Consider the following 15062-nt stretch of genomic DNA (forward strand, 5'->3'; position numbering starts at 1 on the left):
TGTCTAATATAGTCAACATTTTAACAATGCAGGTCAAATATTGTCAGGGAAAAACATGTTAATGCTTTCTGTTCAACCCGTTTAACTGGGAAAAAAATGGTTTTATTGGCAGTAAAATCACTGTTTCATAACCACAAGTTCAATGAGAATTTAAAGAGAAACTGCATGATAACGTTTCGAAAAACATAATGTAGCTTCATCCAGCATCACTGGCCATACACGTTTAAATACATCTGAGTTTGGCACAGCGTAATATTTTGCCAAAAAAAAATGTTTGCTTAACAGCAAAATTATTTTGTTTCTGTAACATTTTCATCTGCTGTTAACCAGTATCTTGTTTTCAATGTGATGTGATCCGTAATGAAAAGTGTAGGTGGCAAATTGCAGAATGATGTGTTATTGCAAGGAAGGGATCAAGCAAAAATACTTTGGCTGCTGGAAATATGAAATAAAATATATTGCTGAGCAAGTTCGGCAACGGGCACAGAGAGGAAAGCAGATTTAATCTTACAGGTTGATTGGAAGCGCTATTGCTAGGCAGGATTTCATTTTGCACAATAACAGATTTATGGACGATTGGAAGAACATTGAAATTACAGGATTATACATTGAAGATTTGATTCATTTTGACCGTGATGTTGGTGGCGTGATTGTTTTTCAGATTCTGTGAAATGGTGAATAGTATAACAGATGAGGTGGGAAAAGGTGCTGAAGAAGGAGACTCCGAGGGAGATGCATTGGAGGTAAGGCAGACGTTTTATTTAAAAGACATCAGAAAATGCCCAATATATTCAGCTGCAACTGTGGAGTGACAAACAAATTAGCATTTCAGGATTTTGTAATGATAATGCGAATATATCAGACCTTTGTACTACCTACTGATACTCAATTGAATGCACAAAGATACCTTTTTGGTCCATCGTGTCTGCCCAGCTCTTTGAAGGCTCACGACCCTGATAGATAGTTACATTGAGAAAGTAGTTGAAAAGGGCAAGAAGAATCCCAACAAGGTCAGGTACATGGTAGTCCCACTGATTCTAACCATAGGAGTCCTAAAAGCAGCTTTGATGTTGTAACTCCAGACCGTGTTTCAAGATTTACTGTAGGATCTCGATTTGAAAGCTCATTCCTGTCAATTTGTCATACAAATACATATAAAAGGCATCTGATAATCTATGTGTTCTTCTTGTGTCACTCCTATCATTCCTCAGTCAGTGGGATTTCCATCAACTAAGTCTGGACTTTGTTGGAGTGAATAGCTCTTTCATAAATTTGATCTAAACTGGAATGACATTTGCCCTATTCTCTGACATTAGTTAATCATGAGGTTTCTGACAAAGGGTCTGTGACCCGAAACATTAACTCTGTTTCTCTTTCCACACGGTACTGCCTGATCTGCTGATTATTTCAGTTTTTATTTTATAGTCGTGAGGTGTTATTATTTTTCACGGTTTTTTTTCCCACAGTTATTCACAGCGATATAATTTAGAAACATAGAAAATAGGTGCAGAAGTAGGCCATTCGGCCCTTCGAGCCAGCACTGCCATTCAATATGATCATGGCTGATCATCCAAAATCAGTACCCCGTTCCGGTTCTTTCCCCATATCCCTTGATTTCCTTGCCCTAAGAGCTAAATCTAAGTCTCTCTTCAAAACATCCAGTGAATTGGCCTCCACTGCCTTCTGTGGCAGAGAATTCCACAGATTCACAACTCACAAATGTTTTTCCTCATCTCAGTCCTAAATGGCCTACCCCTTATTCTTAAACTGTGACCCCTTGGTTCTGGACTCCCCCAATATCAGGAACATTTTTCCTGCATCTACCCTGTCCAATCCTGCAATCCTGTAAGAATTTTATATGTTTCTATAAGATCCCCTCTCATCCTTCTAAATTCCAGCGAATACAAGCCCAGTCGACCCATTCTTTCCTCATGTCAGTCCCGCCATCCCGGGAATTAACCTGGTGAACCTATGCTGCACTCCCTCAATAGCAATAATGTCCTTCCTCAAATTAGGAGACCAAAATTGCGCACAATACTCCAGGTGCGGTCTCACCGGGCCCTGTACAACTGCAGTAGGACCTCCTTGCTCCTAAACTCAAATCCTCTCGCATTGAAGGCCAACATCATATCATATCATCATATCATATATATACAGCGCGGAAACAGGCCTTTTCGGCCCACCAAGTCCGCACCGCCCAGCGATCCCCGCACATTAACACTATCCTACACCCACTAGGGACAATTTTTACATTTACCCAGCCAATTAACCTACATACCTGTACGTCTTTGGAGTTGCCATTGGCTTTCTTCATTGCCTGCTGCACCTGCATGCTAACTTTAAGTGACTGATGGACAAGCACATCCAGGTCTCGTTGCACCTCCCCTTCTAATCTGACACCATTCAGATAATAATCTGCCTTCCTGTTCTTGCCACCAGTGGATAACCTCACATTTATCTGCATTATACTGCATCTGCCATGCTTTTGCCCATTCATCCAACCTATCCAAGTCACCCTGCAACCTCATAGCATCCTCCTCGCAGCTTACACTGCCACCCAGCTTTGTGTCATCTGCAAACGTAGAGAAGTTGCATTTAATTCCCTCGTCTAAATTGTTAATACATATTGTAAACAACTGGGGTCCCAGCGCCGAGCCTTGCGGCACCCCACTAGTCACTGACTGCCATTCTGAAAAGGACCCGTTAATTCCTACTGTTTGCATCTCCACTGTCATCCCTATAAGTATAATTTGCCAGTCTATCCTCGCCAATTCCCGTCTCATACCTTCAAAGTCTCCTTCATTCAAGTTCAGAACCCTAGTCTCTGAATTAACCGTGTCACTCTCCATCCTAATGCAGAATTCCACCAAATTATGGTCACAGTTGCCCAAGGGGCTTTGCACAACAAGATCGCTAACTAATCCTTCCTCATTACACAATACCCAGTCTAGGATGGCCTGCCCTCTAGTCGGTTCCTCTACATATTGGTTTAAAAACCCATCCCGTATACATTCCAGGAAATCCTCCTCCTCAGCACTGTTACCAATTTGGTTGGCCCAATCTATATGTAGATTAAAGTCACCTCTGATAACCACTGTACCTTTGTTTCAAGCATCCCTAATTTCCTGCTTGATGCTATCCCCAACCTCCCTACTGCTGCTTGGTGGTCAGTATACAACTCCAACGAGCGTTTTCTGCCCTTGGCTATTTCGCAGTTCTACCCATACCGATTCTACAGCATCCAAGCTAATGTCTCTCCTTGCTATTGCATTAATCTCCTCTTTAACCAGCAATGCCATCCCACCTCCTCTTTCTTTCTGTCTATCCTTCCTGAATATTGAATACCCTACATGTTTAGTTCCCAGCCCTGGTCACCCTGGAACCATGTCTCCATAATTCCAACTATATCATATCCCTTAGCTACGAACTGTGCATTCAATTCATCCACCTTATTTCGAATGCTCCTCGCATTAAGGCTCAAAGCTTTCAGGTTTGTTTTTCTTATCTCCCTTCTACCTTTTGCTTCTGTCCTCCTTTTATGGCCCTCTGTCTCCTTGCATTGGTTCCCATCCCTCAGCCCTGTTAGTTTAAACCTGACCTTTCCTACACTCTCTTTCCCATTAACTGCACGAATACACTTCCACGTTGTTGAATCCACCCCCCCCCCCCACCACTGTTTAGTTTAAACCCACCCGTGTAACACCAGCAAACCTGCCCGCCAGAATGTCAGTCCCCTTCCAAACAAGGTGCAACCCGTCCCGTTTGTACAGGTCACCCCTGCCCCAGAAAAGATTGCAGTGATCTAGAAATCTAAATCCCTGCCCCCTGCACCAACTCCTCAGCCACACATTCAGATCCCTTATCTCCCTGTTCCTACCCTCGCTAGCATGAGGTACTGGAAGCAACCCAGAGATAACCACCCTAGAAATCCTGCTTTTCAGCCTCCTGCCTAGTTCTCTACACTCACCTTGCGGAAACTCCTTCCTCTTCTTACCCACGTCGTTTGTGCCCACATGCACAACTACTTCCGGCTGCTCACCTTCCCTCACGAGGTTGTTCTTAAGTCAGTCTGAGACGCCTTGGACCCTGGCACCAGGGAGGCAACACACCATGCTCTAGTCTTGCCTGTCGCCACAGAATCTCCTGTCCGCACCTCGAACAATGTGGTCACCCACCACTATGGCTCTGCCTGACGTCGGTCTCGCCGGTCGAGTCTCAGCGCTAGGATTCAAGTCACAGACCTGTCCGCCACTCGGACTGGAAGCCTCGTCTGCCCCGAGAGCTCCCAAGAGGGTGTACCTGTTTGCAAGAGGTACTTCCACCGAGGTCTCCTGCACTCACTTCATCCCCTTCCTTTCCGTCTCCACCCGTCACACCTCCTGCCCTCTTGGTTTGTCGACCTGCCTGTAGGTCCTGTACAGGAAGCTTTCGTCGTCCCGGATGGACCGCAGGTCATCCAGCTGCTGCTCCAGTTCTCTAAGTCCTTGAGGAGCTGCATTTGGACGCAGTTCCTGCAGGTGTAGTGGTCAGTGACTCCAGCAGTGCCCCTGATTTCCCACATCCTGCAACAAATGCACTGCAATAGCATTCCTCAGAGAAAGCCTTCCTTCAGCCAATCCACTCACTCGCTGGTCTGGCTGCTGCTCCTCTGCGACCTTCAAGGTAATTGCCCCGGGCTGACTCTTGGCGCTCTTTATAAACCTCCTGAACTTTACTCACCTCGGAGAAAGCCTTACTTTTGTTAATATGTTAACCTTGTTGTGGTTTGGTTGATATAATAATTTGAGAGATCAGCATTTTGCACTGTCCAAACTACTCATTCAGGCTAATACACCCATGAGTAACTTCTGAAAATAAAATAAAAGGAAATAAAATATGCTTGACATTTGTGTGAGAAAAGGCATCAAATTTGCTTAAATCACTAAGCATAGAAATCAAAGATGATGAATGAGGGGGGAAAAAGTCTATTTTAACAGGTTTTGTAGAATTGCCAATAAATGTGCTTAACTTGCTGAGCTGTGAGAGAAGAGGTGGTCTATTATTGGCAACAGCATGGAGTTCTGGATTTGCTTTTTTTTCTAAATCTTGTACATTTTATCTGTCATCCACAGGCCCTTTCAAAGCCATTCAAGTGGCTCAAATAGCTGTTCATACTCATTAGTCAGGCAAACATTCATGAATGGATTCCCAATTATCTGTCACGACAAATAGAGATGCTAAAACAAGTCTTGAAAAACATGCACTCAACTACGTGGAGGGGGGGTGGGGGGATGTACAAACTGTCCACAGCAGCATGGCACAGAAAGTCATTCGGGTGAGAGAGGAAAAGAGCAATTTTGGTATCATAGGGGGAATATCATGGTCAGGGGAATAGGCAATGTTTTCTGCAGCAGAGACAGAGTCCTGAAGGCTGCATTGCTTGCTTGGTGTTAGAGTTAAGGACATTAGTTTAGTTTATTGTCACGTATACCTAGGTACATTGAAAACCTTTTGTTGCGTGCTAATCAGTCAGCGAAAATACACTACCTGATTACAGCCATTCACAGTGTACAGATGCATGATAAAGGGAATAACGTGAATAATGTTTAGTGCAAGATAAAGCCAGTAAAGTCCGATCAAAGATAATCCGAGGGTCTCCACCGGATATGACTTTTGATTCACGGGACACCGGCAAGGAGACTGTGCTCTTTTGGGTTCGGCTACAACTTGAACTTAGATGCACATAATCTCTTGCCCAGCGTAGGTGAATCGAGGACCAGAGGACATAGGTATAAGGTGAAGGGGAAAATATTTCACAGGAATCTGAGGGATAACTTTGTCACGCAAATGGTGGTGGATGTATGGAACATGTTGCCAGAGGAGATAGTTGAGGCAGGAACTATCCTAACATTTAAGAACCAGTTAGACAGGTACATGGATAGGACTGGTATGGAGGGATATGGGCCAAATGCTGGCAGATTGGACTAGTGTAGCTGGGACATGTTGGCTGGTGTGGGCAAGTTGGGCTGAAGGGCCTGTTTCCACACTGTATCATTCTATGACTCTAATTGTGCAGGCAACAATTTGTTGGTGAATCTCATACCATGAATATTGATAGGGCTTTAAACTAACTAGGAGAGGGGTGTTTCAAGAATGGAAGGTTTAATAAATCAGGAAGAAATGAGGAGCAGTGGTGGGGGGTAGCGAGGGGAAAAATGACAATTAGAATGTAATAAACCCAGGCGGAAGATGCAAATATGCAAAGCAGAACACATCCTGAGTTGCAAATAACTGTTTTAAAAATAATCCATGCTTAATATTCTTTATTTGGATGCATGTAGCATTTGCAACTAGATGAGTTGATAGCACAGATAGTAGACAAATGATTCTGATGTAATGTGTTTGCAGAGTGAGCAGGAGTGGATGTGCTGTGTTTCAGGTTATACTCCGTCCCGGAGGAGAAAAGAGATGTGATGATGATGATGATGATGATACTTTATTGTCACTTGTACCTAGTTGGAGAGTCGCCACAAAGGGTGTTGACATGGATAGAGAATTAGTTGGCAGACAGGAAGCAAAGAGTAGGAGTAAATGTGTCCTTTTCAGAATGGCAGGCAGTGGAGAGTGGAGTGCCGCAAGGCTCGGTGCTGGGGCCGCAACTGTTTACCATATATATTAATGATTTGGATGAAGGAATTAGAAGTAACACTAGCAGGTTTGCAGATGACACAAAGCTGGGTGAACTGCGAAGAGGATGTTAGGAGGTTGCAGGGTGACCTGGACAGGTTGAGTGAGTGGGCAGATGCGTGGCAGATGCAGTATAATTTGGATAAATGTGAGGTTATCCACTTTGGCGGCAAAAACAAGGAGGCAGATTATTATCTCAATGGTGTCAGGTTAGGTAAGGGGGAAGTGCAGCGAGACCTGGGTGTCCTTGTAATCAATCACTGAAAGTTGACGTGCAGATACAGCAGGCAGTGAAGAAAGTTAATGGCATGTTGGCCTTCATAACGAGAGGATTTCAGTATTGGAGTAAAGAGGTTCTTCTGCAGTTGTATAGGGCCCTGGTAAGACCACATCTGGAGTATTGTGTACAGTTTTGGTCTCCTAATTTGAGGAAGGACATCCTTGTAATTGAGGCAGTGCAGCGTAGGTTCACGAGATTAATCCCTGGGATGGCGGGACTGTCATATGAGGAAAGATTGAAAAGACTAGGCTTGTATTCACTGGAGTTTAGAAGGATGAGAGGGGATCTTATAGAGACATACAAAATTATAAAAGGACTGGACAAGCTAGATGCAGGAAAAATGTTCCCAATGTTGGGCGAGTCCAGAACCAGGGGCCATAGTCTTAGAATAAAGGGGAGGCCATTTAAAACAGGTGAGAAGGAACTTTTTCACCCAGAGAGTTGTGAATTTATGGAATTCTCTGTCACAGAGGGCAGTGGAAGCCAAATCACTGGATGGATTTAAGAGAGAGTTAGATAGAGCTCTAGGGGCTAGTGGAATCAAGGGATATGGGGAGAAGGCTGGCACGGGTTACTGATTGTGGATGATCAGCCATGATCACAATGAATGACGGTGCTGGCTTGAAGGGCCGAATGGCCTCCTCCTGCACCTGTTTTCTATGTTTCTAAAGGCGCCGACAAAGTTACAAATAGTACTCATCCCTCCCCATCCATCTCCACACCAGGTCCCCCTTTCCTTTTATCGACGCGGCCCGTCCACCTCAACCCGACATCATCGTCAATCCGACCTTGTATCAACCCCAGGCTCCGTTCTCGGCCCGACCAGTGAAAGGCTTGGATAGAGTGGGTGTGGAGAAGGTGTTTCCACTAGTGGGAGAGTCTAGGACTAGAGATCATAGCCTCAGAATTAAAGGACGTTCTTCTAGGAAGGAGACGTGGGGGAATTTCTTTAGTCAGAGGGCGGTGAATCTGTGGAATTCCTTGCCGCAGAGGGCTGTGCAGGCCAAATCGGTGGATATTTTTAAGGTAGAGATAGATAGATTCTTGATTAGTAGAATCCAAGGGAGGGGAAGAACAATGGAGGACCCGGCGTGGGGGGATCGTCGTGAGGGAAAGACAATGGAGGACCCGGTGTGGGGGGGGGCTGCTGTGAAGGAGATGGGGGGAGGACAATGGAGGACCCGGCGTGGGGAAACTGTTGGGGGGGTGGGGGACAAAAGGGGGAGCCGGCGTCCTTTGTAACTTTGTCAGCACTGTAGGTGGCTGCTATTTGTATACATTGTGTATGCAAGCAAAGAATCTCACTCTGCCTAGTCACATGTGACATTAAAGTATTCCTATCCTATTCCTTCCTAGTACGGGTGTCAGAGGTTATGGGGAGAAGGCAGGAGAATGGGGTTAGGAGGGAGAGATAGATCAGCCATGATTGAATGGCAGAGTAGACTTGATGGGCCGAATGGCCTAATTCTACTCCTATCAATTGTGACTTTATCATCTCATGACTCTGTTCAAGACCACGACCCGACCTTGTCCTCAGCCCGACCTGATCTCGAGGATTCCAACCCCAGCTCGTCCTCTTTCCCCCCACAGACATTATACGAGCAGCCTCCCACAGGGTGCTTTGTTAATCAAGGAAAATACCAGAGCAGGGATATAAAGACAATGGATAATTTTGTGGAATTGCTTTGGGTTGAAATGACCAAGAGCATGGATGGTTAGGGAGATAACTGCAGATGCTGGTTCAAATCGAAGGTAGACACAAAATGCTGGAGTAACTCAGTGGGTCAGGCAGCATCTTGGGAGAGAAGGAGTGGGAGACGTTTCGGGTCGAAACCTTTCTTCAGACTGATGTCAGGGGAGGGGGTGGAACAAAGATAGGATGTAGTAGGAGACAGGAAGACAGTGGGAGAACTGGGAAGGGGGAGGGGACAGAGAGGGACAGAGGAACTATCGGAAGTTAGAGAAGTCGATGTTCATACTGCTGGGCTGTAAACTGCCCAAGCGAAATATGGGATGCTGTTCCTCCAATTTGCAGTATTCCTCACTATGACAATGGAGGAGGCCCATGACAGAAAGGTCAGACTGGGAGTGGGAGGGGGAGTTGAAGAGTTGAGCCACCGGGAGATCAGGTTGGTTAAGGCGGACTGAGCGAAGGTGTGGAGCGGAACGATCGCCGAGCCTGCGTTTGGTTTCGGGGACTGGTCCGTGCACCCCAATTATATGACCTCTCAATAGGTCAGAGCATAACTGGGGAAATATCAAGGACATGTTTGAAGGGAAGAGCAATTATCATGAGAGAGATTTGAATCTACATATTGATTGAACAAACTAAACTGGCAAGGTTATCGTAAAAGAAGAACTTGTGGAATGCGTCAGAGAAGCACATTGCAAAACCAATCCGGGAGTGGCCTATTTTAAATGTGGACTTGTGTAAAGAGGAAGGGAATAAGGGATCTTGTGGTTAAAGATCCCTGAGAGGGTAGTGACCGTAATATATTTTTAAATTCCAAATGCAGCTTGAGAATAAACACCATCAGTTATTGTCTTACATACAAGGCTAAATTTATCCACTGGCTTTTGCATCCTACACCCTGTGATTAAACCTAGAAACCCATTAGCTTTGCTTTATGGCCTTGGCTGTGTTCTGAGTTTGTAGCCTTGTCCTTGTGCTCAGTCTGAGCTTAACAACGTCAATTCAGAATGCATTTACTGCTGTTAGCATTTTGCCAAGTGCCAATCTCTTTGCACTGACACAGAATTCCAAATGTCTATTTTTTATAGATAGCTCCTTTTGACTCGCACAGCTTCACATTTACTTTTGGCTTTTTGAAAGTACAAACCAACTATTTTGATTTGCTGTAAATTTGCTTATGTCCATATTCAGATATTTCATGAACCAAACGAACAACTTCAGGGACTGTCGATGAAAACTAGCCTCTCGGTTAACTCGAGTACAGTTACATTTGCTTGAATGTCAATTAATGTACATTGTCCCTTTTTCAAATAAATAATTAATTAGCTACACTGAACTCAATTGCTCACAAATTCCAGCTATCTGGAAAAAAACTGATCTGAACTCCGGCTGTGTTCTTCTATCCACTTTTTGTTTAATTCACTTTGAAATTCTCCCCCTTCATCTTCACTAATAATCTCCTGCGTGCCTGACCAGCAACCTATTTCTGGCAATCACGTCTCAACGCATCAGACAAGATTAAGTGTTTACAACCGAGCAGGATTTAAATCTACAGCCATCTGACTCAGGCACACGGTTGCTACTAATTCAACCAAGTAAATGCTTTTTTCAGAAAGATTGTATTTAGTCTAAATTTGTATCCATTAACTCAGACTTTATTTATGTACACATGTAGTCAAACAACGTGCCCCATCTGCACTCGTCCCACCTGTGTGCATTTGGCCCATATCCCTCTAAACCATGTACCTGTCTAAATGTATCCTAAACATTGTGATAGTACCTGCCTCAACTACCTTCTCTGGCTGCTCGTTCCATACACCTACTACCCTTTGTGTAAAAAAAAAGTTGCCCCTCAGGTTCCAATTAAATCTTTCTCCCCTCACTTTAAACCTGTGTCCTCAGGTACTCGATTCCCCTCCTCTGAGCAAGAGACTAATTCCTCTCATGATCTTCTGCCCCCTCTATAAGATCACCTCTCATCCTCCTGTATGTCTGAGTCTGCTCAACCTCTTCCTATAGCTCAGGCCCTCGAGTCTGGCAACATCATCGTAAATATTTTCTGCAACCTTTGCGAGTTAACAACATCTTTCCTATAACAGGGTGACCAAAACTGAACACAATACTGTAAGTATGGCTTCACCAATGTCTTATAGAACTGTAATATGACCTCACAACTTCTATACTGAATACTCTGACTGATGAAGGTCAAGGGCTGAAAGCCTTCTTTACCACCCTATCTACTTGTGATGCAACTTTCAAGGAACTATGTACCTACACTCTTAGATCCCTCTGCTCTACAACGCTCCCCAGAGCCCTGCCTACACTATGTAGGTCCTGCCCTGGTTTGACTTCCCAAAATGCACCACCTCACACTAATCTGTATAACTACATCTCCATTAGCCATGTCTTAGCCCACCTGCCCAAGCAATCAAGATCCTGCTGCAACTTTTGACAACCTATCTACAATACTACCGCTTTAGTGTCACCCCCAAACTTAAGATCCATTCATGCGTGCATCGAAGTGGAGGAAAAAGTCCCCAAATACTTATGCCAGTACGGGATTACTTTGTTAATTTATTTCCAGTTACTGGGCCCATTTGACGTTTGTGAAAATTGATGTAAATGGGACAGTAGGGTGGAATATTGGGGCTGCTCATTAATCATCAAATAAGGACCAGTGTAATATTTATGGAAGCCTACCATAATAGATTGAAGCATCTCCCTGCAACACATTTTTGGCCTCTTTCCTACATTAATTAGGATCCTAATGGCAAGAAAAGAAAAAGTTACAACAACACTACAGGTTAATCACCATTTTAAGTCAGCGATAGATAGATTCTTGATTAGTACAGGTGTCAGAGGTTATGGGGAGAAGGCAGGAGAATGGGGTTGGGAGGGAGAAATAGATCAGCCATGATTGAATGGCTTGATGGGCCGAATGGCCTAATTCTACTCCTATTCCTCATGACATTATGACCGTATTTTAGGAAGAGAAACATAACAAGCATTTCTGATCAAGTACACTTCACCAGAACTGGAAAAGTGAGGAAACAAGCATGTTAAGTTGCAGAGAAATGGCAGGTAGAAATTAGCTTTGAAACCGTGAGCCAATGCAGTTTTGAGAGAACTAATCAGACTAGGACATACACAATGAATAGTATGACCCTCAGGATTATTTAGGAGGAGAGAATCCTAGAATAGGTCAAAGAATCCTTGAAGGCAACAATACAGATAGATAAGGTAGACACAAAATGCTGGAGTAACTCAGCGAGTCAGGCAGCATCTCGGGAGAAAAGGAATGGGTGATGTTTCGGGTCGAGATCCTTCTTCAAACTGATGTCAGGGAAGGGGACGGGACAAAGATAGAATATAGTCGGAGACAGGAGGACTTATGGGAGAACTGGGAAGGTCAGATAGTCCCTGCTTTCCCTCTCTATCCCCTCCCCCTTCCCAGTTCTCCCACTCGTCTTCCGGCCGACTCTTTGTAGACTCTATGCATTCATTGTACGCAAAACATAGAATTTCACTGTACCTAGCGCATGTAACAATAACGAATCAATCAATCAATGCTATTGGAAGGATGCAACTGTATTGGAGAGGAGGGTCACCGAGATGTTGTCTTATATGAGGGGTTCAATTATAAGAAGAGACTGGATATGGTGGGTTTGTTTTCCTTTGAATGGAGAAGGATGATTGAGGTATATAAAGCTGTAAGTGTAGCTCGTGAGATATTTCCCTTTTGCAAAAATGTGTTTCATCAATGGGCGTAGGTTCAAGGTGAGGGATCGGAGATTTGGAGAGGATTTAAAGATGGATTTTTTCACCCAGAGTGTGGGTGGAATCTCCGCTTTCCAGCATTTTGACTCTAGCTTTAGTGTTGCAAGCATTCATCTGATGTTGTGTGAGTACGTGCCTGAAGGGGTGGCAGAGGCGGGTTCTCTCACAACATTTGAGAAGTCTTCAGATGAGTGGTTGGAACGCTAAGGTCCTGGAGAACATGTTGAAAAATGAAATTAGTGTAGAGAGATAGTCAAGGACATGAAGGGCCAAAGAGCCTGTTTCCCTGCTGCGTAACTGTGACATGCACTGAAAGTCCAATCAGGAAACTACTGTGCCAGAGGGGATTAAAGATAAATAGTTGTTTTTTTGTATATGGAAACCGTAGAAACAGGAGCGTTGTTTGCATCAAAGCGCCACGAGCTGCAGCTGGCTCAGCCTAACCGTCTTGGCAACACTGCCTATGCCCCGCTGAGCACCACTCCGCTGTTACCACAGCTGTCCGAGTCTTTGCCATTCACATTGTGACTGCTTTATAGGATGGTTCCTAGACTTCAATAGCAACCACAGTTGACTTAACAGTGGTTAGTTCAGTTTAGTTTAGTTTATTGTCATGTGTACCGAGGTACAATGAAAAGCTTTTGTTGTGTGCTAATCAGTCAGCGGAAAGACAATACATGATTACAATCGACCCATCCACAGTTACAGATACTTGATAAAGGGAGTAACATGAATAACGTTTAGTGCAAGATGCAAAGTCCGGTAAAGTTTGATCAAAAATAGTCCGAGGAACTCCAATGAGGTAGATAGTAGCTCAGGACTGCTCTCTCGTTGTTGGTAGGATGGTTCAATTGCTGTCACTCAGTTGATGTTCTAAACATAGCACAGATTGGTTTCCAGATTCACAATTGCCATCATTAAGTCAATTGTGGTTATTATTATTGGTCTGGAATATTCCCCAGCAATGTTTTCATTGATTTCCCATTATTAATGCGCACCACAAGAAGTAAGTTAGAAAGGGCAGTGAGCATTTGGCACAGACATTGCCTGCACTTGTAAGGCTTCATACACAGTTATACAAGGAATGGAGGGATGCGAATTATGTGCTGGCGGATATGATTAATTTATCTTCACATCATGTTTAGCACAGACATTGTGGGCCGAAGGACCCATTCCTCTGCTATAGTTTGTTCAACGTACTTGCATGCTATTCATCCGAATTAAACAAATGGAATAGGTATTGTTGTTAATGACAATAGACAATAGATGCAGCAGGAGGCCATTCGGCCCTTCGAGCCAGTACCGCCATTCAATGTGATCATGGCTGATCATTCTCAATCAGTACCCCGTTCCTGCCTTCTCCCCATACCCCCTGACTCCGCTATCCTTAAGAGCTCTATCTAGCTCTCTCTTGAATGCATTCAGAGAATTGGCCTCCACTGCCTTCTGAGGCAGAGAATTCCACAGATTCACAACTCTCTGACTGAAAACCATAAAACATTATATTAGTATTATTATTTTGATAAATGGCCAAAAAATATATTGGAAAATCTGCATAATGGAGATATCCATAGATTGAGTTTTTTGTAACCTGCCGAGACTTTGTATATGTTGATGTAGGTTATCAAGCTGTATTAGCAAAGTTCAATTCAACTCGGTGGGAAATGTAAACTGGGAATGCTTACTTTCATTTCCTTGTGCCTGCAGTACGACTATGAATATGATGAGAATGGTGAGAAGGTCATACTGGGCAAAGGCACGTTTGGAGTCGTCTACGCAGGTAGAGACTTGAGCAATCAGGTCAGAATTGCCATCAAAGAAATCCCAGAAAGAGACAGCAGGCAAGTAACTGACTCAAGAGAGGAAACAATTGCCCATGGATAAAAGCACGAATGAAGAATTTAATGTTTGGTTCTGGTTTCTTGTGATGACCGATGTGCTGGTAATGCTGTTAACAGCATGACAATAAGGTGGAAGCTTTGTTTTTGAGGGGGGCATCCAAAATGTCCCTGTACGATGCGCAAATGATCGAGTTTCAGTTTAGTTTATTGTCACGTGTGCCAAGGTACAGTGAAAAGCTTTTGTTGCGTGCTATCCAGTCAGCAGAAAGACAATACATTATTAGAATTGAGCCATTTACAGTGTATAGATACATGATAAGGGAAGAACGTTTAGTGCAAGGTAAAGCCAGCAAAGTCCAATCAAGGATAGTCCAAGGGTCACTAAAGAGGTAGTTAGTAGCTCAGCACTGCTCTATCTATGGTTGTGGTAGATAGTGTTGGTCAGGGGGGCCATGCCACAGCAATATCCAACAATGCACATTGTCCATGACACTGAATGACCCCAACGTTACCTCCTGCTGAGGAGGGTGCAGAGGCAAGTTTGAGACAAGAGAGGTTGGGTAAGGGGGTCAGAGATTAGATTATGACCTGCGATGGATTGGAGGCTGAATCTTTAGACTTTAGAGATACAGCATGGAATCAGGCTCTTCGGCCCACCGAGTCCACACCGACCAGCGATCATCCTGTACACTAGCACTATCCTACAGACTAGGGGCAATTTACAGTTTTACAGAAGCCAATTAACCTACAAACCTATATGTCTTTGGAGTGTGGGAGGAAACCAGAGCACCCGGAGAAAACCCGC

The 15062-nt window shown here is 44.1% G+C and overlaps 1 protein-coding gene across 1 annotated transcript in view; it reads left to right on the forward strand.

Annotated features, from left to right (window-relative positions):
• map3k5 (mitogen-activated protein kinase kinase kinase 5) overlaps window positions 1-15062 on the forward strand; it is a 144723-nt gene that overhangs the window by 81373 nt on the left and 48288 nt on the right. Inside the window, exons 14-15 of the mRNA XM_078399739.1 lie at window positions 662-743; window positions 14124-14257. Of these exons, the coding sequence (XP_078255865.1) occupies window positions 662-743; window positions 14124-14257 (216 nt within the window). The remainder of the gene's footprint in view (window positions 1-661; window positions 744-14123; window positions 14258-15062) is intronic.

This window comes from Rhinoraja longicauda, chromosome 5 (assembly GCF_053455715.1).
Source record: "Rhinoraja longicauda isolate Sanriku21f chromosome 5, sRhiLon1.1, whole genome shotgun sequence".
NCBI classification, from domain to species: domain Eukaryota; kingdom Metazoa; phylum Chordata; class Chondrichthyes; order Rajiformes; family Arhynchobatidae; genus Rhinoraja; species Rhinoraja longicauda.